The following is a 26264-nucleotide window of genomic DNA, read 5'->3' on the forward strand; positions in this document are numbered from 1 at the left end:
AAGAAACCTTTAACGAGTATAACACAAGGAAGTAGCAAACAGCCAACAGGGCACATTGGTTAAGTGGTTATGCTTTCAAAACATGAGGATTTCAGAATCTCCATACTAACATTCTATACAAAATAGTTGCAGACAAAAGCAAAAAACTTGTAGAACAAAGGATAGAAGACACCTCCCTTGAATTAATTGTAACATACAATTTCCAAGGCTCCCCCCCCAAAACAAAACAGACAAAAAAAGCACAAAAACTACCAAACCACATCTAGAGTGAGCAATCAATAAACCGCAAAATCATTACATTTTGCAGGAAACTTAGAATTATGATCATTTTCTTTGCAAACTTTCTCTTTAGAACCACCAAAGGTGTTGCTCATTGCTAGATCGAACAAATGCTGGAGACTCTTCACAGGCTAATATAGCTACCCGTTACAGATTCCACCAGAGCCCAATCTAATATAGTTCTGACAGCTCCAACATCACTACATCTTCATCATATGTCATATCTTCCTTTGTAACTTTCTCTGGAGTGCTAATGCACACCATAACTCCTCTTTTTATACCATTAAATACCACTGTGTAAGGCTTTGCAGGGATGCAAAGCCTGTAATATATCGAGACTGGCATGGTTAAATGAGGACAGAACATTTTATTTCTCATTGTAAGGAGGGATATGTTGTGAAGGAAAGAGTGCTGAAGGGTCAAAAGAAAAGTAAGAGCAGGCATGATCTATTGAAGCATATGACAAATAAATGTCAATAGATATTACTTTGTCGTGGGCGTTGCTGTCTTTTCAACTGCTCTCAATAGACCCAGTCTTACCTTCTTCACTGATTCTGTGACCTAAATATCCAACTTTCTTAAGCCCAAAACACGTCCATCTTCTTAATCCCAATCCTCGATGCTACAACCACACCATCATCTTTTCCAACTTCATAGAATGACCAAACTCGCCCCCCCCACCCCCCCAAACCAACACAAGGAAGACTATTCACTAAGGTAACTTGTACTTGTAAGTTATTTACCAATTTTCGCTTTTGACCATTTCCAAGTGTAACGTTACTGAAAAGTGTAGACTTAAATGTCTCCACAGATGAAACAGGCAGTGGAGCCAAATTTACGATTGTAAGTTAATACAGCCAATTAGGGGGTGTAGTCTAGTATGACACATGGCCAACCAATGATACTGCAATACTCAATAATAATACGGCCAGTTATCTCTATTGGCCTATATCAATTGGTTTCACGCAAAGGCAAATATAGACTTTCAAGGAGACCAAACCCAAGGAACAATAAAAACAGCGCTCTTATAATTAACAAGCACTTGTCCCCAGTGCTCCGGTCGCCGGCTCAATTTGATACGGAGTACCGACGGAGAGGTGAGTTGGTTTTTGTTGGGCTGATCTAATTCTCTTCTTGTGACTTGGGATTTGTTCTCTGTTTTCTACTGGTTGGCTCCCCTTTTGTGTTCTCTGACTTTGTGGTAGAGCAGTGTGAACGCGCAAAGAGTACCAATTTGAATTTTTGGGGTGCTACTCCTCACTGGGGACAAGTGCTTGTTAATTTTAAGAGCGCTGTTTTTATTGTTCCTTGGGTTTGGTCTCCTTGAAAGTCTATATTTGCCTAAGTAAGAGTATGTGCAAGAAGTTGTGAGAAAGAATTGCTTTTTTTTTTTTGCGTGAAACCAATTGATATAGGCCAATAGAGATAACTGGCCGTATTATTATTTTCAAAGTCCCTTGATTGCTCCTTGTTTTTCACTTTTTGCTCTGATACACATGCCTCATTGCAAGTCTATAGGATTTTTGACTAGCCATAGAATAGGGAGGACATGGTTTTGCTAATGGTATTATACACCGTTTTTCAGACCGGTGCCCCCTTCCTGAGCGGCTGCCAGGCTGAGGTGGGTCTGAGTACCCAGCACTTGCGGGTAAGATTTGCTATAACTTCAATTCTACAGAATCACATGATACACCAATATGTGCAATCCGATTATTCTTACTGATTTGTATTATTATTATTATTGTTTGTTTATCTTTAGGTACACTCATCCTTGTTATAAGTGCTGTACAGAGGACAGAGGTCATATACTAAATACATATATCCTTTTTTCGTTGCACTGATGTATTTGTTCGCAGCAGCACCTGTTTGAGGTCCTGGTGAAAGCCTAACCCACGTGTGGGTATTGTGGCTGAAACATGTTGACCAACTTTCTTTTTCACCATAGTGGTTATAAATTGATACCGCTGGTGTTTTGGTTTTAATCCTGGCAGTTGGTGTTTTAGAATAAATTTAGTATTGACACCTCCTAGCTAGTTATATATTTATTTTTATTTCTTTTGCGCAGCGCCTTCACTCTTTAATAATCTTATTGCTCTTCATATGAGGATTTAGATTATCCTCGTTGTTACAAAACATCCCTGAGCTCCCCTCTCTTAACGAGAGGGTTGTAGCCCTCAAAGGAACTAGGTTTTTCCTTTGAGAGGAGAGTCCCTATGATCAAGCATGTCACCTTTTGGTGAGTGAGGGATCTTGTCCTAAAAAGGGAAATGCCCAACTTTTGTCGGGGTGTTTTCTGTGATTCTGTTTGTCTTTATTTGTTATGTAGTTGTTAACACATTTTTGACTAGTACCTAGTTTAGACCCATGGATTTCGTACTGTTATATAAGCCTCTAGGCCGTCCCAGGAGCCACAAAGTATGCTCTGTGGCATGACTGAGGGCCACAATGATGCCAGCAGGGTGGCGGTCGGGCTATATGGGGTTTGTAAGGTGTAGGGTAAGTGAAGCATACATGTAGTGGCTCATTGCACTAGGAGAAACCAGAAACACAGGGATCAGTCCTGGCTTTCCAACTTGACCAAACTGTGTGATCCTAGGCAATTGTTTTTTTTTTTTCACTGGGCCTCCTTTTCCTTCTCGTGTTTGATTTAATAAACTATGATGTTGTCCATTTATAATAGCAACCCATGCCACCCAGAGAGTGAACATGACAGCTGACTTGCCTCTTAGTTCACTATCGGCATTTTTGTCAGGGTCAGTGGAAGCATGAATGCTTCTAAATTCATGCTTGAAAACGGGCATTAAAAAACAGAAAACTCTCAATACAGTGATATCATCAGATGTACTTCGGTGAAAAGGTTCTGCATGTTAATAAAATACTTGTTTTTGAATTTTGCAGAGATTTTATAATATTTTCTTTTTTTGTAAGATGTCCTTAAAAAATGAAGGTTTTCCTAAAGTTAAGTGGTGCAGGACGCCTTAGTTACTTCCACTCTGAATGTTAGTGCCGAATAAAGTAAACAGCAGACCAGTGCAGAGCTGCTGTTCACCATGGGGCTGCATGGAAAGTTCAGGAGGCGCGCAAGAAGGCCTCGGGCCGTACTTTGAGTATCACTGCTCTAGGCGCTTTACACCTCTTCACAAGATTCACTGGTCTTGGCAAGTAGACAGACTCTAGGCACTCTTCTCCTCACAGGCTGCTCTGATGTTGGCATGCAGGCAAGACAATGGTGCTCCAGGCTCATGGCAAGTGGAGTTCAGTTCCCAGTCCTAGTTCCAGCAGCGACCCTCTCTCTGTCCTGATGAGACGGTGGTGTTCAACAAAGTATGTGGCACATGCTCCCACCTTTATAGTACAAAACAAAATATATGTTTTTAGTGTCTTGCCTTTGAAATTAGTTTTGAGGTGTAAGCTCATTTGACCTGCTCTCTCCACTGCATGTTCCTTTGTCAAAGGGGCAATCTGCCAGAGCAGGAGTATCTCCAGTTCTGAGAGTCACACAACACATGCCAAGGGAGTAACCAGGTATTACACCTAGCTGTCAGCCTTCACTGAAATATGCCCATAAAGGTTCAAAGAACTAAGCCGTCCGCTCCATCAGTTTCTCTGGTAGTGCCAACCTAATCAGTTCTACCATCTACCTGACAATGCACAGGCCCACTGATCAGTGACTCTTACTGGATTCAAAGAGCCCTTTGATGTGCATTGAGGATACTCTGCTACTCTCCCATCACAGTGTCTGCCCCACCCCAGCCCTCAGAAATGTCAGCAATACACATTTCCTGTCTGGGAGTTGCAGTCCTCGCCTATCCAGCTCATGTTACTCACAGGCCTCAATGTTAAGTACCATCCACAGGCACAAACAGGCAACCCAGCATGCACATGCAAGTATTATGAACTGTCTCGGCACACACAACAATTAACTCGTGCTGTCCAGCACTGCACAAAATCCACTGACGCCAAGGGTGAGCTAAGTACACAACAACTGAACTTTGCACAAGAGGGGCAGAAGGAACCACTCCTGTGACATGTAGAAAAGGACTGTTCACATTACTAATTTAACCAAACACAAAAACGGGTATGCTGCCAACACTCTGCTCGTATCACTTAACTCCAGGTAAGGGCTGTAGCCCTCTAACTTCACGAGGGTAGCACTTGGTGCGCAGCTCGCAGCCTGAGCAGACTGTGATGCAGGCCTAGGTCATGGCACACATGCATTGTCCGTGTTTACCCATGACCTCAAATCAGTACCAGGGAACCAGATATCCATACAGCTGGGGCACTCATAGTAAGTGTGCACATCTATTATGATGAAGGGGACTTTTCTGTTCTAACAGTTCTAAAAAGGTTATCCAAATATTTTAAAATTAAATAATACATATTTTATTTTTATACATATTTTATTTTTATACTTTTTTTTTACTTAGCATTTAATTTACATATCTATTTAAATAGTTTAAATAATGTCCTTCACTTTAACATAATTTCCTAGGGGGTTTTATTATAAGTCGTTACCTCAATTCTTTTCAGTGGGAGTGTGTTGCAGTACCAGTGATTGGCCATGTGTGGTGCTGGGCTGGCTACATCTCTGAGATGGAGTACATTTACTACTGTTTTGGGTCCTTTTTGGCTTTAGGAACTTTAGAAGTGCAGTGTGTGAATAACAATGAGCTTATTCTTTTGTGGGTGGGTGCACAATACCCCCAAACCCCTTCCTAACCCTGTCTAAACTCTACCTTACTCCTCCATTAATCGCTTCCCTTTATTCAGAAGTACACCCCATTTTCCAGCCACTCCCCTCTGCCACCCCCCGCCCCCCCACCACCACTTGCCACTAAAACGTATACTTAAGCCTGCGGAGACTTTGCAGTCGGGGCAGAGATCCCTGCACAGAAAAAAATAGGAGAAGCAGCACATGGGTTTGTGAAGAGCAGTTTTTAGTAGATTAGTAATACTTTTGTAGTACTACTAAATTTACTACAAAATGCAGTTTGTGAAAAGGCCCAATATCTTTAAATGGAGGGGTAAACACAGACAGATGTCTTGATACTTTGATTAGTACAACTTGACGATGCAGTGAGCATAAATCGAACTTAGAGAAAGCACATGCTCCATTTCGCAATTCAATTTATGAATGTGAGGTAAAGGTGATCTGACCATCCATCCACATAGCTCAGTTGGCACTGTTAAAATCTATCCAAATTTGAAGTTTAATACTGGAATCAATTTCACAAACAAAATTATTTTAACCATACCATCACTCTCTGAAATTAAAACTATTTGTTGATTAAATTAGGTCTCAAGACAATTGCTAAACATCACTCTTTTTGAAAATAACAAGAACATATCTCACTAAGATGCATGTGGGCATCAACCCATCTTCCATGAAGGGTAATGCGAGCAGACATCAAGTTAAAGAAACCCCAGCCCGGTTCCGGTTCCGGCGCTGGCCAAGATGGCCGCAACGGAGTGAGGCTCCCGGCTGCCGGACCCCTCAGCGCCGATCCTCCTCCACTGATGCCGTCCCAGGTCCTGGCTGCAGACCGGCGCGGGTGGAGGAACTGACGCACTACCCCCGGCCCGAGTTTCGAGACATCCGACACCCCCGCGGTGGAGCTGGACGGCCCGCGAGCCGCGCCGGCACCTGGCTGCGTCCTTCTGGTTCTGTGTGCGGCGCTGCCCGCTACGCGAGGCCCCGGCGCGCCACGAGGGGCACAGGCCCCACGCTTGCCACTGGCTGACCTGCCCCTGCCGATGATCACCGGCGCTCGCCTGGCGGAAAAGGGGCCCTAGTCGGCGGGGAGATCGACCCGCATTCGCCTTGGCGGCGCTGGGCCGCCTGGAGGTCTGGACTGCCGCTGATGCCTCTTGGGAGGTGGATCTCCTTGGCCGCCCCGCTGTGCCCCCCCTGGTGGGTCCCTGGCTGCTGGAATCCGGGAGAGCCCTACAGGAGCGCAGACTCGTTGTTGGCAGCCTCACGCCCGGAGGAGCTGTGATCTGGGCCCCGGTTGGCGGTGACTTTGAGGTGAGCCGGGACGGGAGAAGCTGGAGGGGCGCTTCTTGGGGGTGGCGTAGCCCTCATCGGCGGGCAGGTCGGCCCGCGCAGAGAGAGAGACCCAGGTTGGGGGGATCGGAACTGTCGCGTTGTGGCGGCTTGAGGGGGCCCCTTCCTGCTGCTTTCCCCTGGCGGACTCCCGGTGGGGTGCAGCACTTGGACTAATCGTTTCTTGTTGGCGCCAACCTGTGCTGGATGGGGTGGTGACCCCCTGCGCCCCCGAATCGCTGCCCCGGGACCACTGCTGGCGGGGGGGCCCCCCCCCTTCGAGCCCCCTCCTGCCCCAGGATTTAGGGGGGGCTGGACTCTCGGCCCTGGAGTCTCCTGTTGCCCTGACCGGACGACGCTTCGGTGGCCCCCAGCAACCCACCGTTGGATAGCGGGTGACCGCTTTGGCTCGTGGCGCGCGCCGCGGTGACGGCGGCCTGGTCGGACCCTGACGAAGCGGTTGGGGGGTGCCCGTGCCCTTCCTCCTTGCCCCCGACCTCCTCCCTCGCTGGCCTGTGTGGAGCGGTGCCGCGTTTGTGGAGCAGGAGTCGCCTGCTGTCCTCCGGGCCTCCTCACGGATCGGGCCCCTACTTCTTCGGTCCGCCATGGGCAAGGAGAGGGGATCCAAGTTGCCGGGTACGTCCCACCAGACGAGGATCGACCAGTTTGCCAGCTCGGACCCTCCGGGTGGGGGGGGGGGCTTCGGCCCCGAATAAAGACTTGGCCGTCATACTTCAGGCCATCGACGCCTCCCGCACCTCCCTGGAGGGGATGGTTGGCGAGGTGAAGGTCGACGTTGCGCTCCTACGGCAGGACCTCCGCAACGCCACGGCCCGCATTACGGAGGCAGAATCCCGGATTTCCACAGCGGAAGACGACATTCACCTGCTGCAAGACCAGGTCAGAGAACTCACCACCCACTCTAAAGAACTACACCGGCGGGCAGAGGACGCCGAAAATCGTGCCCGTCGTAACAACCTTCGCCTGGTGGGCTTTCCGGAAGGAGTGGAATCTGGCCGCGCCGACGATTTCCTCGAGCAATGGTTCAAGTCCTGGATGCCGGAGACCGGGCTGTCGACCTGGTTTGTGGTGGAGAGGGCGCACCGGTCTCTGGCGGCCAAACCTCCTGTGGGGGCTCCCCCGCGCCCGTTTATCCTCCGAATCCTCAATTTCAGAGACAGAGACGCTATCTTGCGGGAGGCGCGAGTGCGTGGCCCCTTGACCTTTGACAATCACACCATCATGATTTTTCCGGACTACACCCGGGAGGTCCAGGAGCAGCGCCGCTCCTACACAGAGGTGAAGCAAAAGCTGCGCTCCCTGGGTCTTCAGTACCAGCTCCAATTCCCGGCCCGCCTCCGTGTTGTTTTCCAGGACAAGACTCTCTTCTTTGATACCCCTCGGGCAGCCTGGACCTGGCTCACGGAGGAGAAGCCTCTGCGCCATGCCGCGGCGATGTCGCCCGCTACGGGGGCCCGGGGCAAAGAGGTGCTTGGAACCCGACGACCTCGGCGCAGGAAACGCACGCAGTCCCGGCTGCGCCGCGGAGGGGCGGTGGCCCGAACCAGGTCTGCCAATGCTTCTGAGAGGCGTGTGAGGGACTCTTCGGCCTCCTCTGGCGCATCATCTCACGTGGCTGGGGGTCCCCGGCGCCGCCTGTCGCCCGGACCGGGGGGATCTCCCGCCCCCCTCACCATACAGTCTGACTTGTCTGACCTCTCCCGTAGTCCCGCCATGTAACTTGCTGACTGAGCCAAATCTCTACGGGGAGGGGTGATTGCCTTATTTGATGGAGGGGTGGAGGGGGTTTCCACTCCTACGCTTTCTTACAACTACCTGGGACGTATCATTGAAATCCGTTCTTCTGGAGGGGTCCACTACGTTCTCCACACCAGAGCATCTAGGCTTGGGGTCTCGTACCTGTTGGGTTGTTCGGGCGACAGATGCTTCCGTTTTTGAAGTGTAGGGTGGGGGGTGGGGGTCTGGGGTTGGGGGTTTGTTGGCTGTTTCTTCTTAAGGGACTGTTTTGTTTGGGTTGGTTTTGGTTTTGGTTTTCTTTGGGCGTCTGTTACTACACCACACTCGACACACTGCTGCGCCTCACCTTGCATTCATTCATGCGCGCCTTGCTGCCGCTTGCCTTCACGCGTGGTCCGTTGCCCCTCCCTGGTGGAGGACCCGTGGTCCTGGCTTCTTCTGGCCGCTTCCTTTCTGGCATGCTCTGTTCCCCTCGCTCCCATGGATGGCCTCCCCTCCAAAGCGCTTATGCGCATCCTGTCATGGAACGTGAATGGCCTATTAGACAGACTCAAACGCACTGCAGTCCTTAAATATGCTCACCGTAATGAGATCGACGTGCTCCTTCTTCAGGAGACCCATTTGCTAGGCGAGAGGTGTCCCTTCTTGGCCAGATACGGGTACGATCGGGTGTGGCACTCTGGGTTCTCCCGCGGGTCTCGGGGGGTCGCCGTCCTGCTGCGCCGTTCTGTTCCCTTTGTCTTTACCCGGGTGGCCCGTGACCCCCAGGGGATGGGGATCGCAGTCTGTGGCACACTGGAAGGTCGGCCGCTTACTTTTCTTTCGCTCTACGCGCCACCCACCGGGTTGGCCCAAGCATTATCCCATGCCGCGTCCCTGCTGGCCGCTCTACCGCCGGGTGCTGTGGTTCTGGGTGGGGACTTCAACGCTGTCTCTGCCCCATTGCTTGACTCTTCTGGACCGGTCTCGACGCCCCGCGCCGCGCGGGCTAAACAGCTGGTGGGGTGGGCGGAGGCTCAGGGCTTGTGCGACGCCTGGCGTATCTGGCATCCGCGCGCGCGGCAATACACCCACACCTCGGCCGCCCACCACACTCATGCGCGGATTGACGCAATCTTTGTCCCGTCCACCGAGTGTGCGGGCATCCAAGATGTCCGCATTCTTCCTAGAGGGATATCTGATCATTCCCCTGTCCTCCTGGGTCTGGGGCCCCCGCCCCACGGGGCCCGTCAAATGTGGCGCTTCAACGCCTGGTTTCTCCGAGATAAGAGACTCTGCAAGGAGGTAGGGTCCGCGCTGGCGCAGTACTTTAATGACAACGACGGGTCTGTCTCCTCGGCGGGCACCCTCTGGGAGGCGGGTAAAGCCACCATCAGGGGGGCCGCCAAGGCGTTGGTGGTGCGGCACCGCCAGACGCAGCTTCAGCAACTTACTGCTTGCGAGGCCCGGGCGTTACGTTTGGAACAATCTCTGTCCGCGGATGGGGATCCGACCGTAGATCGTCAACTGCGGCTTCTGCGGGACGAGATTCACCAACGGTCAATGGATGCGGCCAAGCTTCTCTGGCGGTCCTCGGTGGCGAGGGTCTACGGGTGGGGGGACAAGAATGGGGCTCTGCTGCACCGGCTGGTTACCTACCCCGGGGCGTCGCGCATCATACCGGCGGTCACTGATTCAGAAGGCCAGCTTCAGTCCACCTCCGTGGCCATGGCCAACGCCTTCGCTCAATACTATGCTCAGCTATACCGGGCCCGGGCGTCGGATTTGTCTCTAGCTTCGCTGCTGGCAACTCACAATTTCAAACTGCCTTGTCTTCGGTCCAGTGACTGGGAGAGTCTGGAGGTGCCCATCTCTCTGGAGGAGATTGGGGAGGCAATTGGGCGCACGTCGGCGGGGAAGACCCCGGGACCGGACGGATTCCCGCAAGAACTTTACGCCGCCTACAAGGACCTCCTGATCCCTCGGTTGAGCGCCCTTTATGCTGACGCGATTGAACGCGGTTCCTTCCGCCCAGAGGCCGATATGGCCACGATTGTGGTCCTGCCCAAGTCCGCGCCGCCCTCCTGCGACAGGTCAGCGTACCGACCGATCTCTCTCATCAACACGGACATCAAACTCTACGCGGCGGTCCTGGCACAGAGGCTTCGGCCCTTTCTGCCCCACCTGGTGCACCCGGACCAATGTGGCTTCATGCCGGACCGCGGTACTCGCCATTGCCTCCGTCGACTTCACGTGGCCCTGGCTCATCGCCACCGCATATCCCCATATCTCACCCTCCTACTTGCCGACTTTGAGAAGGCGTTTGATTCGGTTGGGTGGTCCTACCTATTTGAGGTCCTGACTCATATGGGTTTCGGCCCCAAATTTGTCGGAATGGTGCGGGTCCTCTACGCGCGCCCTCGTGCTCGAGTGCTAGTTAACGGGGCGTTGTCGACGCCGTTTCGGATCGGTCGGGGGACGCGGCAGGGATGCCCACTGTCGCCTCTCCTCTTTGCCCTCGCTATGGAACCCCTTGCTGCCCTGGTCCGCACAGACCCTGTTCTTCGGGGCTGGGAGTGGCCGGGTCTTGCGCCCGACAGAATAGCCCTTTATGCGGACGACGTGTTATTGTATCTCAGCGACCCGGCGCGATCTGGTCCCCGTGCCCTCCATCTCTTGGGCCTTTTTGGCCGCGTGTCTGGCCTCTTCTTAAACTCGCACAAATCGGTCCTTGTGCCTCTGCACCCCTCTCGGGAATGCTTTGACTGGCAGGACAGGATTCCCCTTCGCCGGCTGTCCTTTAAATACCTGGGCATTTGGGTCTCTCTGCTCCCGGAACTGAGCTGGGCCCTCAATGTGGCTCCCCTGGTCAAAAAGGCCAAGGCTGACCTGACGCGCTGGCAACCGCTCCCGCTCAATCCGCTGGGGAGGGTGGCACTCTACAAAATGATGATCCTTCCCCGGTTCCTGTACATCTTACAAAACACCCCCGTGTCCTTTCCGCGGCCTTGGTTCCGCGAGCTGGACGGGCTGGCGACTCGATTCCTCTGGGGCGGTGGACGGCCGCGGCTGGCCTTGTCGACGTGTCGTCTACCCACCTTTGATGGAGGGTTGGGTATGACCAATCTATACCTCTACTATTTGGCCACTCGCCTTCTCGTCATTCACGATTGGTTCGGAGGGGGATGGTCCGACCCGGCCTATAGGTTGGAACTAGCCGATTTGGGTTTTCCCTGCATTTTAGATCGCCTGTACGGAGCTCCCATCCCCTCTTCTTGCCCCGGAATCACTAGGGCGGTTTTCCTGGCCTGGCGAGCGGCGCTTCGCCATACCCGGTGGACTGGGCGGCTGACTCGCGCCACTCCCCTTTGGCACGGGGTGCTGTTGCGGGACGTTACTGCCCTGGAGGGCTTTAGGTCATGGGACCTGCTCGGCATCTCCCAGTTGGGGGACGTCTGGCGGGGGGGGCGCATGTGCTCATACGCAGAGCTACAGGAACGCTTCTCCCTTCACTCGTCACAGTTTTATAGGTACCTCCAGCTGCGCCATGCCATACGCACTTATACTCCTTTAGATGTTCGACTGCCAGACCACAGTCCCCCTGAAGCTCAGGTCTTGCTGGGTAACCTGGGGAGGGGGGGTATCTCCCGTATACACCGCTCACTTATTAACAATACCCCCGCGGTTCAGGATGGCTTGAGAGAGAGATGGGAGGGTTGGGTGGGGCCCTTGGACGAGGTGGACTGGAGGGACGCCCTTATGGCCCCCCGGCTGGTGACGGCCTCTGCCAAGTTGCGGCTGATTCAGATATACTACCTCCATACTGCATATCTCACACCGGCACGTCTACACCGAGCGGGCCTCTCTGTCACCGCATCTTGCCCCCGCTGTGGCTTTGACCCGGCCGACTTTCTCCATATGGTGTGGTCCTGTCCGGACCTAAGAGATTACTGGAGGGGCATAGAGGCCGACCTCACGGAGGTGTTGGGTTGGGAGGTACCACATAACCCTAGGCACACCCTGCTGGGCATCACGGACGGTCTACAAGGCACTCGTGCAGAGAAACTGTTCCTTATGACGGCCTTCATGGTGGCACAGAGAGACATTGCAGCGGCATGGAAACACCCACGGCCGCCTACTTTGGCTAAATGGAGTGCTGGTGTGGACTGGTGCGCGGCCCAGGAACGTACTCTCTATCAGGCGAGGGGCTGTCCTAAGAAATACCGTAGGGTATGGGGGAAGTGGTTGGGCGATATACTGTGATTGGGCGCTTTGGGGGTAGGGGTGGGGGGCAGGGCTCGGGTGGGGACGAGGGGGGGCATGCTTTCAACCTGTGTGAATGTACAGTGGTGGTTGTCAGGCGCAAGGTTTTAATACTGTGTTTTTCAAAATCTCCAATAAAAATTGTTTATCAAAAAAGAAACCCCAGCCCATAACAATAATACCCTTTCCCTCAAATCCATTTGTATCTGCGAGGACAGCCCCTCGCATTGTAGATGGCTCTTCCAGTTTCGTACTTCAGTTCATACCTGCTTCACCATTCAGCTAGCGTGGGCAGGCCAGTAGTCTTGCATATCTGGGATAAGTTTCTTTTTTATATCATTGTGGCCATGCCTATTAGGTATCTTTCTAATCATCACTTTTTTGACACACAGTTTCTCAAAACCTGAACTCTCTGAGATCTACTTGACGTTCAAGATAACCCAAGAATTCAATCTTGTTTCTTCCATACCCACTCAAAGTGACATCAAAAAGAAACAGTTCTCCTACCGACCCACCTGCCTGTAATGTCTCTTCGGGAATTCTTGTTATTACGGACCCCAAATCTGTGAGAAGAGGAATAACCACACCGTAAATTCTGAAACTAGTAACTACATTCACCAACACAGTCCAAACTAAAATCTTCTTTCTGTTGGCTAATTCACACCCCTCAGTTACAACATTTACTCTCAACTTCTTCTCAGGTGTATTACACATCCTTGAAAACGGATTTAATGCTGCATTTTATACACTCTTTCTTATGTGCAGTACAAAATGTGTAGGAAGGAAAATACAACCTCAAACCACATCAGTAACACACATACTGCTTCGTTAGTGGTAGACTTAAAAGACACTTTGGCACCACACACTGTCTCTTCTACAGGTTTGTTCAATATTGTAGCAAGCTAGCTCTTTTGAGCTTTTGATACTGTGTGCTATTTTCAAAGATCCCTCTAAAGGTGGATTGCTACAAGTCAACAATCTTTCCTGTACTTTCTTGTTGTGGTTCCAAGTCACCAACCAGTCTCTAAATAGTCGTCGCCCCCATAAATAGATTAAAACTCATACTTCGTTGCTTGAGCCAACAGAGAGGCAGCATAAATACCAACCATTTCTCCAGGTTGCTATTCCCAGCGAAAAATTGTGACACCATACAACTAACACGGGGGGTGGTAGGTGAAGAGGTAAGTACAGCATTAAAGCCCAAAATCAGCTGTTACTAGACAGAAAATGCAATCAGGGTTGATCCCAAGATGAAATGCTTAATCCGCAGATGTCTTTCTGGAGAAGGTGCCCACGTCCCAATCCACAAAATCAGTACTGTGAAAGTGCGCAGAATCACCCAATCCATTGTTGTTCTTTTTTGGAAGATGCATTTTATCCCAAACCAATGAGGATACCTTGCATCTGAATGCACTGCGATACTTTCTACAGCTCACCATGCATGACTTGAAAATGGCTGCCCACATCAGTATAATCTGACAAAAAAATGCCTCACGTTTACTCCTGAATGCAGTGCCCAACCACCAGTCACTAACTCTTAGACCAGCTTTCTGACTACAGTCCTGTGATCTGCCAGTGTGCTTCCACAGTCAACACTGGAATTCTTTTTCAACATCAACCCACGCACGACTGCCACTTAGCACTACGGAATGCTCTCACTGTGCCCTTGCATACGCTTTAGTACAGTGTATCAATGTAAGGATTCTCGCCATCAGTACAGTACATAAATCAGCCGGTAAGGTTAGAAAAAAGTATTTAATGAATATAACACAAATAAGCAGCCCACAATCACTGCAGACAGCAGGTAACTGACTAAGTTGACTCTCCACCTGCAATGCCAAATGCTGGCCCTGCGGAGTACCAGGGCTGCCTAGTATTTATTCCACCTATGGCCTCTCTCTTTCACTACTTTATGCTTCCTATCGCCCTATCACTTGTTTTTTCATACTTCCTTTCTCCCTTTGTCCCAGTTTTCCCATGTCCCATCACACCAACTGTAACCACCTACCCAAATTAAGCATGGCTTACATGTTATATCATATGAAACCAGTTGACGTGAATGGCGAAAGCACCATTAAGCCATACTCGAAAAGAATAAGAAGTAAAAGCGATGACGAATGCACCACAGGGTTCTGTTTTACATTAGTGCACCTTCTGTGACTAAGAAACAACAGAAATCTAATGTCAGTTTCTAGAAGGCCGGCCTGAAAATTAATAATAAACTATGCACAGTCTGACAGATTCGCCGACAGTAGGAATGTTAATGCTGTTTTACAATTATGTCAACCACTTCAAAACAGTAGATGGAATGTGAACACCAAGCCAAACAAGCATACTACAAAAAATCAACAGAGAATAACATTTACGAACTTGCCACACTTCATTCTAAGTTTTTTTTTAAATCAGATATACAGTAGATTCTAATACGAACTGTACAGCGCAGAGGCAGGTTGTGGCAGCTTTACAAAAAGTCTTTCATAATGCAGACCACCATATAACCACTTTTCGGACTTCTGAGGACTCAGTCTTTCAACGTTCATCTGCATACGTGTTTAAGTACAGTTTAAGTACCCGCAAAAAAGATGAAATTGAAGTCCGGATTGTGATTTTTTCTGTCTCGGCGGAGAAAATAGAACACATTTACTCAGGAAAGCAGAATATTTAGAGGTGCATTTCCAGAAAGGGATAGCACGGGCATGGGGGTGCAGTCGGGAACGGCGTCATCATAAGTAGCGAGACGACGACATTCAGCCAGTGCACGTGCAATTATTTTACAGAATCTACCCCACAGATTAGGATATTTTAGGATGTTAAGACAACTGCTGTAGGCGTGTATGTTTAGCCAGCAAGTCTCAGGGTATGATACTGGTATGATAGATCAGGGGGTTAATGCACTTGGCGCAGAGATCTGTGTGTGCAATCTCGGATCAGAGGTTTTAATCTTCACGAAGTAGATGAAAGCGTGTTGCAGGGCAGAGTGACCTGCAAGTCAGAGATTTGGATTTTAGTAGTATAGCTCAGTCAACCAGTGCGTTTGTGAAAGAAATCTTCATGTAATCTGCAGGTCAAAGTTGCAATGCTAGTAAAATAGCTCAGTGGGTTGTGAGGTTGCTGCAAATATCAATGTGTAAAATGAAAAACGCGTGTAAATCCTTGCAGATTTAAACTAGGGGCCTGATTCACAGAACTAATTTAAGACAAAATCCTAAACTTACTACCATTTTGGTATTCACAGAAGGCACTTACTCATTTTGGTATTCACAGAAGGCACTTACTCATTTCGGTATTCACAGAAGTTAGGAGTCCTAACTTTAGGACTCCTAAATGCCTTCTGTGAATACCGAAAGTCTTAAAGTTAGGATTTTTCTCAGTTTAGGAGTAGTAAAGTTAGGGCTCCTAACTTTAGGACTCCTAAACTGAGTCTTTTGCGAATACCAAAATGAGTAAGTGCCTTCTGTGAATACCAAAATGGTAGTAAGTTTAGCATTTTGTCTTAAGTTAGTTCTGTGAATCGGGCCCTTGGTCTTTTAGTCTTCTACCATGATAAAATGAGCACCACTTACTTGGGTAGGATTGAAGAACATTTCCAGAAATAATTTTTTTTAGTGTGTGCTACAAAAATGGGAAATATTAATATAATTAAACACATAGATGCAAATAATATGAAAATAAAACCCTTTCACATTTTTGTTTATAGCCAGGGAAATCACATGTAGTCTATCTTCGCTTCTCGTGATGGGCTTCTGAGCCTGCAGAGATATGGTGATGCCCACGTTGGTTGTCTTTAACTTCAGACACCTGCTCCTAGTCCTGGTAGAAAGCAGTAAAAGCGAAATACTGTTTATCCTTGAAGTGGTTGGTTGGAAGATGGGCAGAGGCGCAGGAAGGACACTCCACTGCTCTTCCAGGCTGCTGGCTCCTGCCAAGCATGGCACAGGATAGATTGCATGTACCTGAGCGGTGCTGCATGCGTTCCAACAAAAAGAACAGATGATGGACGGAATGCTGACCAAATCAAACATTCACTACCAGTCATAGATCTGGGTTTAATCCAGTCTTTTTGCTCACCACGCCACACCAGTTTGGAACCAGCCATATTCAAATCAGTCTTCACATTGTTTCCCATGGGAACAGTCCAACACGAACTGCCAACAAACAGACAATTCCAGGATCCTTCCATTGACGTTCAAAGTCTACGTAAAGCTTGCTTCACAAACCTAATTAAAACCATGCTGAAAATTAGATTTAAAAATTACAACTGTACCTGCATTGGGCCAGGGACACAAGACAAAACCCTTTCAATGTTCTCAGAGTTCACTTCAACATCATTTACAGCAACAAGAGCATCACCTACAGGGAAGAATAAACAAGAGTAAGGGGAGTTAGTCAGATTGGTTTTATTTCAGCTACTATACATAACGCAAACCAAGCTTAAGAGCGCAGTAGAGCACTTTACTCCAAAACATGAGGTGTTGTGCGCAGAACAATATTTGGTGGGCAAAGAGGGATGAGTTTTACAATGGAATATACGATGTAACAGAGTTGGGGCAGAGGGGGGATGTCCTTTACGTGGGCCAATATTAAATAGCATATTATACAGCTAGTATGTACATTGCTGGTGCATAAGCGTTTTTGTACAAAATAATTATAGATACTGGGATAATATTATACATATTTACCACTCGATCTACTTCCTACAAAAGCACCATGCATTTGCCTGAGAGAAGTGCAACCATGCTGTGAAGAAATCTGGGTGCACATATCCTAATCTTTACAAAAGTATTACAAAAGATGTAAACATGACAACATAAAACAGCTTTACAAAATGGAACATTTTAAAGGTCCAGTAGTACATTACCACTACTCCCACCAATAAAACACACAAGCATTAGCAAAGAAAACAGATGTGCCTTTTTGAATAAAGAACATTATTCCTTCCGCGATGAATTTACAAACCGACCGCTCCCTTTTGCACAGGAACGTGTTAAAACCTCTTGAAAAAGACGAAGATTGAGTTTGACTTGCTACAGTAGGCTACCAGGCACTCATGACGACCCTTTGCTCTGCCATAGATGTTGGCCAGACTATTTTCAAATGGTTCACAGCTTTTCTTTCTGAAAGCAGTAGTTCAAACAAATTGAAATGCTCAGATCCTTACAACTTTCACGCACATGTGGCATCCTCTCAAGTAAGCATTTTCACCCCATGTTACCCAACATCTATATCATATAATGGCAGAGCAAGAAATTGCCATTCAGTAATAATCAGCTGCCACCATTCCCGCCTCAGTGCCTGAATCCTTCAGTTTTGAATGTCAGTGGGCCACTGAATCCAGCTGAACAGAATTCATTCTCCTGAACAGCAGAGCAGACTGGTTATTAGAAAACACCCTTGAGAACTTCTCTCTAACTACATCAAGTGAGAATGTGAATTCATATACATGTGTGCCTTTAGAATTGCTTATATTCTATGAAAATGGAAATCCACATATATGCCGTGACATGTGTTGATAACTTTTATACGTTCTTAAAAGTTTTGCACAGCCCCACTCAGGCCTTAGCATTATTGCATATTTACACACATTTTAAAAAAGAGTTCCTGTTTCGTTATCCTGTTTTACGTAACAGTTCCAGTAAGCACAGCCTCGTTAATAAGCTGGCACACTGAACCAAGAATTTCAGAAAGTAGCAGAGTCGGCCTTTTGATCATGAAACCTGTATTTTCTTCTCAAGGCCTTTTCACATTATTCCCATTAAAAAGCCCTGGCACCTGCTCGTTATTGCCTGGCTGTAGGTTTCTGTTTCTAACTTGCATTGAGAAAAAGTCTTCAAATGTACCAGCAAAAGTGTGCCTTTTACCATTATAAGCTGCAATTGACCACGACGACGCTCTGGTATGTTGATGTGGCGACTGGCTTGCTTATCTTGATTGTTTGCTGGCTATTTTTGCATGAAAACATGTCAAGCTTCTGTGCAATAATCAAAGAAGCAGTTTTTTTTATACAAGTCTCTTAGCTTGATTTCTACATGGACTATGAACTACCCTTCAAGAACCATGTGAACAAAGGGCTGGTTAACAGCTTAGCCTCCCCTGCAGGATCATATTCCCGCCCTTCTCCAGCTTCTGCTCCCACAACACCATACAAGCTTTGATTCCTTCACACATTGAAAGGAGCAATATATTCTCACTGCAAGGGCATCAGTGAAATTAAGGCCATAGAAGGGGGTCAACTGACCTACACTCCTGCACCCCGGTTAAAATGAAGGATGTTTCCTATGCAGTTATCTGACTAATCACAGCGCTTTGGTAACTCAACTACGTTATATCCCAGCTTGAAACAGCATTAATTTCAAGACTTACTGTGTTATCTGTATCATTCACAAGGAAGTGCGTTAAAACGTCACTATTGACAGTGGCTGTCCTGCATGGCAACAGGATACATACGAAGGACCCACATATCAAGCAGAGAACACCAGGAAACAGCTATTCTCTATGTCTGTCCCTAGACTCTTTAGCAACTGTGCCATCTCGAAATTCCCCTCCTACATTCGCCATTTCCGAAAAGAACTTGAGTTCCTTCAAATATAAATTGCAGCAACAAAACTGAATATAGCCGGTTGATAAATAACATGTCAAAAGGATTTCCCAGAAGAGGATACCCTATGTATTATTGGGGCTAAAGCACATCAAAGAGCAAACATTAAACCCAGAAGAAAGTTTTAGAAACCACAAAGGCAATCATTCAATAACCACTTTGCTTAAGGGCAGAGTACGGTATGCCACATAACGGATAAACTGTAGGGTAGAAAATATATTACTGACATTCTTTGTGGCAACTAACATCAAAGATACAGTGATCAGACCTTTTTTATGTGTTATTAATGAAAGAGGTACAGGGCTTTTAGACGTAGGTTCCCATCAATGCGAAAACTATCACACTTATTATTGCATCAACATACATAAAAATTTACAGACTTGATTGAAGAAATTTAATTTTGAGATCAGCTTATTCTTTATTCAATGAAGAACTACATTTGTAATACATGCCCAACAGGTTTATGTCATGTACTTCATATACAACAGTATTAGGACATGAAGGTACAAGCTGCAGAACACGTGAGGGCGACAAGGTAGGATACCAAATACCCCGTTCCGGTGCACTATGAATAAATGTGTTATATCATCCTAGTATTGATTAAATTTGATGGAGTCTGTAGAACAGATGAACACCCAAAACCGAGGAAATTACATATTAGGATTATGCAAACTGAATCTAAAATAATAATAATAATGTCACCCAAGTGCCCGGTCCTAATGGTCTTAATATTGAGACGGGGATAATTTGTTAGAAAAAAAATATTCATAAATAATTTATGTATATTTTTTTTCTATCATGTTATGTACTTTATGCATAGATTATATATTGGTACATCAGGGTTGATAGCAAAGTTTCAAATTAGCTAAGTCCCTTGATGGTTTTTATTACTATACATTGAAATAATTTGATTAAATCAACTTACTAATTATGCATTTGGTCATTTAAGCTACAGACCACCATATATAGGGCTTGCATGTAAAGGGCTGCAATTATATTGATGAAACTAAACTATCCAACTGAACATGTAAACTAAACACCGCACACAACTATGAGAAAGGATCTTTAAGCTCACAATGGGACTAATTAGGACTGGGGCCTTTTGATAAATGCAGGGGGCCCCCTGGCACATAGGGATAAGTAAGGTTGTTGGATATATCCATTAAGGAAGTACAGGGGAGAGGACGGCTACAGGAATACCTGAAAGCAGATAACATCAAAAACGGAAGCCAGAAGCCATATTTGGGCTCACGGAACACAAGAAGCATCTATAGTTCCAAACCCCAGTGCATCATACATCAAGATATCAACTGCTTCTTCAGCTAATTTTGCAAATAACAATTGGTCCCTGCTGTAAGACATAAAAACATCGATTTGGATGCAAACAAAGTTACTAGGCTAATATTACACCAAAGTGCACGGAAAACTGCATGGAAACCAATGGAAATGCTCTTCAGCAGAGGAAGAATAAATAATTGTTTCTCCAACTTCCTGCCATTTGGTCCATTTTGTTGCAATAGCAAAGTATGGTATGGATTCCCCACATCAAATATGTAACAATAAAACAATTAGAAATCAAATTTGCATGACCAATGGACCTATTGCACAGAACTGTGAATAGAGAGGAAACAGAAAAGCGTAGCTGCCAAGAAAACACCAGTAGCAACAGTAGAATATCTTGGAACCTTATTATAAAAGGTACTGCTGGAATGTGAAAGTCTCCTGCATGGTCTACAGGTGTGTTCCCCTGCCAAGTATCCGACGGCATGTGTGTCTGGTATCTCCACTTCTATTTTAGCCCTGGCATCACTCTAATCTTGCATGTGCACAGAAACCTAGGCCCATCACTGACTAAATGAGGTCCAGCGCCTGTCTTGGAGGGGTGCACGAAGAATGCCATTGTCGTGGACAAAGGTCCACAGTCCCTGTCCTGGGTATAGCATAAAATGCAGCAGTGATGGTTTGTGTGTCAGGTCACTTTTATCTGAGGCAGTGAGAGTGTCCTAGTGGCCCTTTCTTGTAAAGTTCCACAGTTATGTGAAGACCCAAAAACCTTACGCTGACCTAATTTACGCATTTCTATATTGAGGTGGGTCTTCCAGTGGAGGAATGGGGAGTCTGAATTTCCTGCTGCTCTTGTGGGCCTCACATAGAGACACCTCTCCCACGAAAGAGGGATTGCTGGTTTTTTTTTTAACAGGTTCATACGTTTGTTGTTCCTGGAAAGGCTAACTCTAGGAAAAAGCGCAAAAATAACTGTACTGCTGGTGGAGTTGTGCGCTGTTCTTGAAGTGCTCCAAAGAGAAGTCAGCTTTCTTGCCTAATAGCCTTTCATCATTACATGACATAACTGTTAGTGCATCCTGAACGTCTTAAGAAAATCCAGCGGTGCGCAACCAGACATACCAGCTCACTGTCACTGCTGTAGCTATGGAGATAGCTATGGTATTGGACAAGTCCAATACACATTTCAGAATCTGTTTTAAGCTTCAATGCAGTCTTGAATCAGTTTAGAAAAAGGAACCTTCATGTAATCTGGGAGGCTCATTTTTGTCAGATCCACCACTTCCCTTAGGGAGGGTGGGAGCATGGTATTGGCAGTGCATATGGGTAGACAAGACAGCCTTTAGCAAAAGCTTTGCACTTCATCGAGTGAAGGCGTTTGGACTCACATTCTGATGGTGTTGTAGGAAAAGTGTTCAAATCTGCTGAATGTCCTGAAGGATGAGCCAACAAGAAGTTGACGTTTCAGCGCAGGGGTCTATGGCAATCAAGCTATGGAACTGATGTGATACACTTTGATAGACTTAAAGTAGTTCCATTTTCCAGGTGCACCCCTCTCTGGGTAAACCATTCCAACACTCCAAACCAATTAAACAATATTTTTACACTATGAGAGAGGCACACTAGACAAATCGTTCATTCTTTTTTGGGATGAAGGTGCAGATATGTTTCATATCTCATATGCTATAGTCAAGAAATTCCAAGTAAATTCAAACATATTTAGAAAGCCCAGCGGTCATAAAGACTGTTATGCAAATTATAGTTTATCAAGAAGAGGAAATCTTTATTGATTTTATGGCATGGGTAAAGAAAACACAGCCAACACGTTTCGTCCCCTGGATGCTGGGACTTCTTCAAGGCATTGAGCTAGAAATCAAGTTCAATCCCATCCCAAATTTCAACAGCTAAATCTGTAGCCTCCTATTATGAGTTAAATGCAGCAATCCTTTAATTAATACAGTGGATAGAGTCCTCAAATATTGCATAAGAGTCCTCTTCATCGTAACCTAATTCTGCGTCCTGATCCTCTGTTAGTGTACAATTAAGACCTGGGTCTATGGCATCTAGTGATCTGGCTGAGGACTGTCAGGCCCTAAATGGGTTTCACTCAGGCAACCAGTACTGGCTCCAACACAGAAATGCTGAAAGGTAGAGGAGACTCAGGAGCCAGCGAAGACAGCTACGATATTTCAGTAAGAATTTTGAATTTAAGTGCTGCAGACGGCAGAGGTAACTCAAGAGCCTCCGTTTTTTTTTCTTTAAACATTAACGCCATAGAGTGCTGGATAGTAAAACAACATATTTAGGAAAGGAGTGTAGATTCGCTTAATGTTCCAGGGAGTGGGTCTTAGTTTTCAGAGCAAAGGAATCAGACATGTTTTCTAAACAGATTTCAACACGACCTTTAAACGTTACAAATTCCAAGTGTTCCAATGTACATTGTTATAATTAAACACATTTTGTGAGATTTCTACAAAGTTACAGCAAGTTTAAGCTATACAAGTCAACATAATTACTAAGCACTATAACCTAGTTGTCTACTTAAAACACCAGTTGTTAATAACCTTGATTTTCATTTTAAAGAAATGCATGTTTAATACCCCGTGCAAGTCTTGCTATTTCAAGAATGTGCCTAGAAAATTAACAAAGGCTACCTAAGAAGGACGGCTCCCCGCTGAAATCTTACATTTCGCACTTCTGAACTTCACGCCTAGTGGTTATGGTAATTCATGGTGAAATCGATGCAACGTCCATTTAGCTTATTAGCCAAAGACGTCAGCAGAAAGCCCCTTGTTGTGAGTTTCCAGACTTGAGTCCCCAGGCCTCTGACCTGTTTCTTATTACTTTGGTAAAACTGTTCCGCAGCACTTGTTTTTCTTGCTATCCCGGTGAGTGAAAATATTAAATACCCAATAGGGAGGCTGAGCAGCGGCCATTCGTCCAATTTTCAAAACAGCCAGAATTCAGCTTGTGGAAACTGATCAGGACGGTAAGTCAAACAAGCACTGACAAACTGGCATGAAAACAGACGGTGAAACATCACTTGCAAGATACAGGATACATGAAAAGGGGTTTTGGTTCACAATAGCACAAAATAATACTTAACATTTGACAACTCAAACCATTCCCACTAGCTAGTGCACCCTAGAAAATACCCACTATAGCCAATATTTCTTGATGCCTGTCCCTCAGCCATAGTCATGGCTACAGTAAGTTCTGCAAGCAGAACGTTCTGCGTAATAATTCCCACTGCCAGGCTGTCTATTCTACCTCCCTCCTAGTCAACCCCCCCCCCGTTCCAGTAATGCTTGCACGGGGGAGGGGGGCAAAGCCTTTTTCTACCGTTGCTCCCCTCTATTGGAATCTCCTGCCTTTGCACCTTCGACAGTGAACAGACCTCCTCATATTTTGGAAATTTCTCAAAATTGGACTCTCCTGCAACTGATTCTACTGGTCCTGTGTCCTTGCCCCTATAGCGCGGGGATACCCTTAGGGGGTGATTTGGACGCTTTACTAATTCCATCATTCATTCATTCATTCATGCATTCATTCATTCCATCATTCATTCATCCCACCATGTCTCAGTAGCCTGCAGGCTAGTCGTTGTTTTCACAGCAGAATAAGGAAGCAATGCCTTCATGGCCCCATTCTAATTGCGCCCTCTTGCATTGTATGGGGCAGGTTTGAAAGTTTTTGGCGGAGTTTCTTTTTGGTTTCCAGTGCAGCCCTGATTATTTGCTCTCACAACAAAATAGGGAAATGTAGGGCCTTCAGCAGAACTTGCATCCTCTGCAAATTTCTCCTCAAATCAAAGATGACATAGCTGTATCATAACAGATTTTTTTTTCAAAATGTGTCTACTGACGCACTGGGTAGGTATGTTTAGGGCTGTGCTTTTATCTATCGGGATGAGCTGCAGAGTTTTCAGAACACAGCAGGGTTGGCTCGGTGAAGGCAGAGGCCATCTCGGAAAAATACTGCATCCTTTAAGGGCAACACGTTTATCATACGTAAATGCCTATTTGAAGTTCAAAGTAAGATAAAATATGAAAATCTAGACTATGTGCCATGCGATTTTTCTGAACCAGGGGCTATTGTGTGATCAGGCGTGCGCCGCACTGGAGCCATAAAAGTTACTTTTTTAGGGTCACACACTTAACCTGGTTCAGTCTGGTGAAATCTCGCTCTAACATAGTCAAGCCTGCTTTGCTGCAAGCTGCATGGTGAAACGGGCTCAAGACCATCTGAAGGTCTGCCGATGGCCTTAATGGGCACCAGCCCATGCAAAGCCCCTTCCCAATACACTTTGCTCCTCTTCCACCTCCTATTTTCCGGAGTGTTTCTTTTCCCCCAGCCCTTTCTGTGTCCCTTATTCTCCTCCTTGGCACAGTTTCTCTTCTGCTGCTTCCCTCCTGTACACATCCTTGAATCTAAACCTCCTAGTAATCGATCCAGATCATAAAATCTCACCCAAAACACAAATTTCACTGGTGCTTTTTAAATTACCCCTATGTGGACTAGCAGATAATTTCAACCTAGCGGCCACTCAATTTAATGCTACCATTATCCAGGCCCAAGACACAGTAGCTTCTATTAAAGCTTTTAAATCAAGCAGGAGAACTACTACCTCTAATAACCCATAATTAAGGGTAAATAAAAGAGTTTGCACTGCTTGAAAGTACCTGGCGTCGCTGAAAGCTCGAGTCTGGCAAAACAGCGTCCAGAGTAGGCTTTAATGCCTATCTCAAGAATATTCTTATGTCACACCGGAGCCATCTCAAGGTACGCACTGAGCGACACAAAGATTTCTCTACTGAAATTTTTAAAATAGTAAAATGATTTACCCATTCCACTGTCTGCGTCCAAGTCATCCCTTCATCCAAACATTATATAGCACTCTAACTAATCTCTTACATGATAGAATCCGAAGCATCTACACTGATTTTATTAGCCAACTTTAGGAAGCTGGCTCTTTATATACTATACCAAAGTAAGGTAAAGTGTGCACAGAGTCCAGGGAGTCCCCAGAGGTATAGCAGAGGCTAAATAAGACAAGTACTAACTAGTCTCTTTGTGGTAGTATGGGTGAGCAGTTAGGCCTTTCAGAAGGGTGTGTTAAGCATTTATTGTAAAATATACTATCAAATGTAAAACTTTTCAAGAACATGCATTTGTGGTTGAAATTGCAATCTTTACAGGTTTGTATTTCTTTTTTTTTTTTTTTTTTCCAAAACCTTTATTTTGCAAATCAGTGACACAGCTATTCAGCCGACAACCCGGAGGTACGGCAGCTTTAGAAACACAACACATACGAGCGTCCACATTTCACTGACAGGGTAGTCAAAGGTTCTGTTTTAAATAAACACAAATCCAAACCAAAACACAAGCAAGGCGATAATTACTATAAGCACCAAAAGGGTTCCCATCAGGGGGAGCGAGCCCCGTTTCGTCCAACAGACACAGGTTTATAGTAAGGGAAAGGAGGGGAATTCAGGGACTCAAGAGGACAAACACATATCAGCAAGGAGGTCAAAGCCGGCAAAAAAGGCTAAGGGGAGAGCTGCTCCTCGAACGGGTCCGGGTCTGGGGGCAGGCATATGCCCCCTCTGTACTGGTTCCATCGCCCCCATACAGAGTGCCATTTCCGAGGGCGCCCTCGAGCACAATACACTGTCTTCTCCCTAAACATGCTCCAATCCATGTTTTCCATCCACGCTGTCAATGTAGGTGGCCTATTAGAGCCCCACAGACGTGCGATGTCGCGCTTGGCTACCATATTCCCTAGGGTCACCCATTGAGTCTGTGCCGCGTCGTGGTCAGTAGGACCCCAAACATTCAGGAGACAGCACCGCGCCTCAGGCTGCATGACGATGCCTGTCACCTCCCCCATCACCTCGTGAACTCGCCTCCAAAACTCCATGATCACACCGCATTCCCAAATAATATGTAGGAAGGTGCCCACCATACCACAGCCTCTCTTACATAAGCCCTCCTCAGAGAAACCCATATGAACCAGCCTAGGCCCCGTCACGTAGACCCTATGGAGTATTTTAAGCTGCACCA

General features: G+C 46.8%; 1 protein-coding gene across 1 annotated transcript in view; it reads right to left on the bottom strand.

Annotated features, from left to right (window-relative positions):
* INTU (inturned planar cell polarity protein) overlaps positions 1 to 26264 on the bottom strand; it is a 319704-nt gene that overhangs the window by 181435 nt on the left and 112005 nt on the right. Inside the window, exon 3 of the mRNA XM_085641533.1 lies at positions 16587 to 16672. Within this exon, the coding sequence (XP_085497659.1) occupies positions 16587 to 16672 (86 nt within the window). The remainder of the gene's footprint in view (positions 1 to 16586; positions 16673 to 26264) is intronic.

Source organism: Triturus cristatus, chromosome 2_2, assembly GCF_964204655.1.
Source record: "Triturus cristatus chromosome 2_2, aTriCri1.1, whole genome shotgun sequence".
Classification (NCBI taxonomy): domain Eukaryota; kingdom Metazoa; phylum Chordata; class Amphibia; order Caudata; family Salamandridae; genus Triturus; species Triturus cristatus.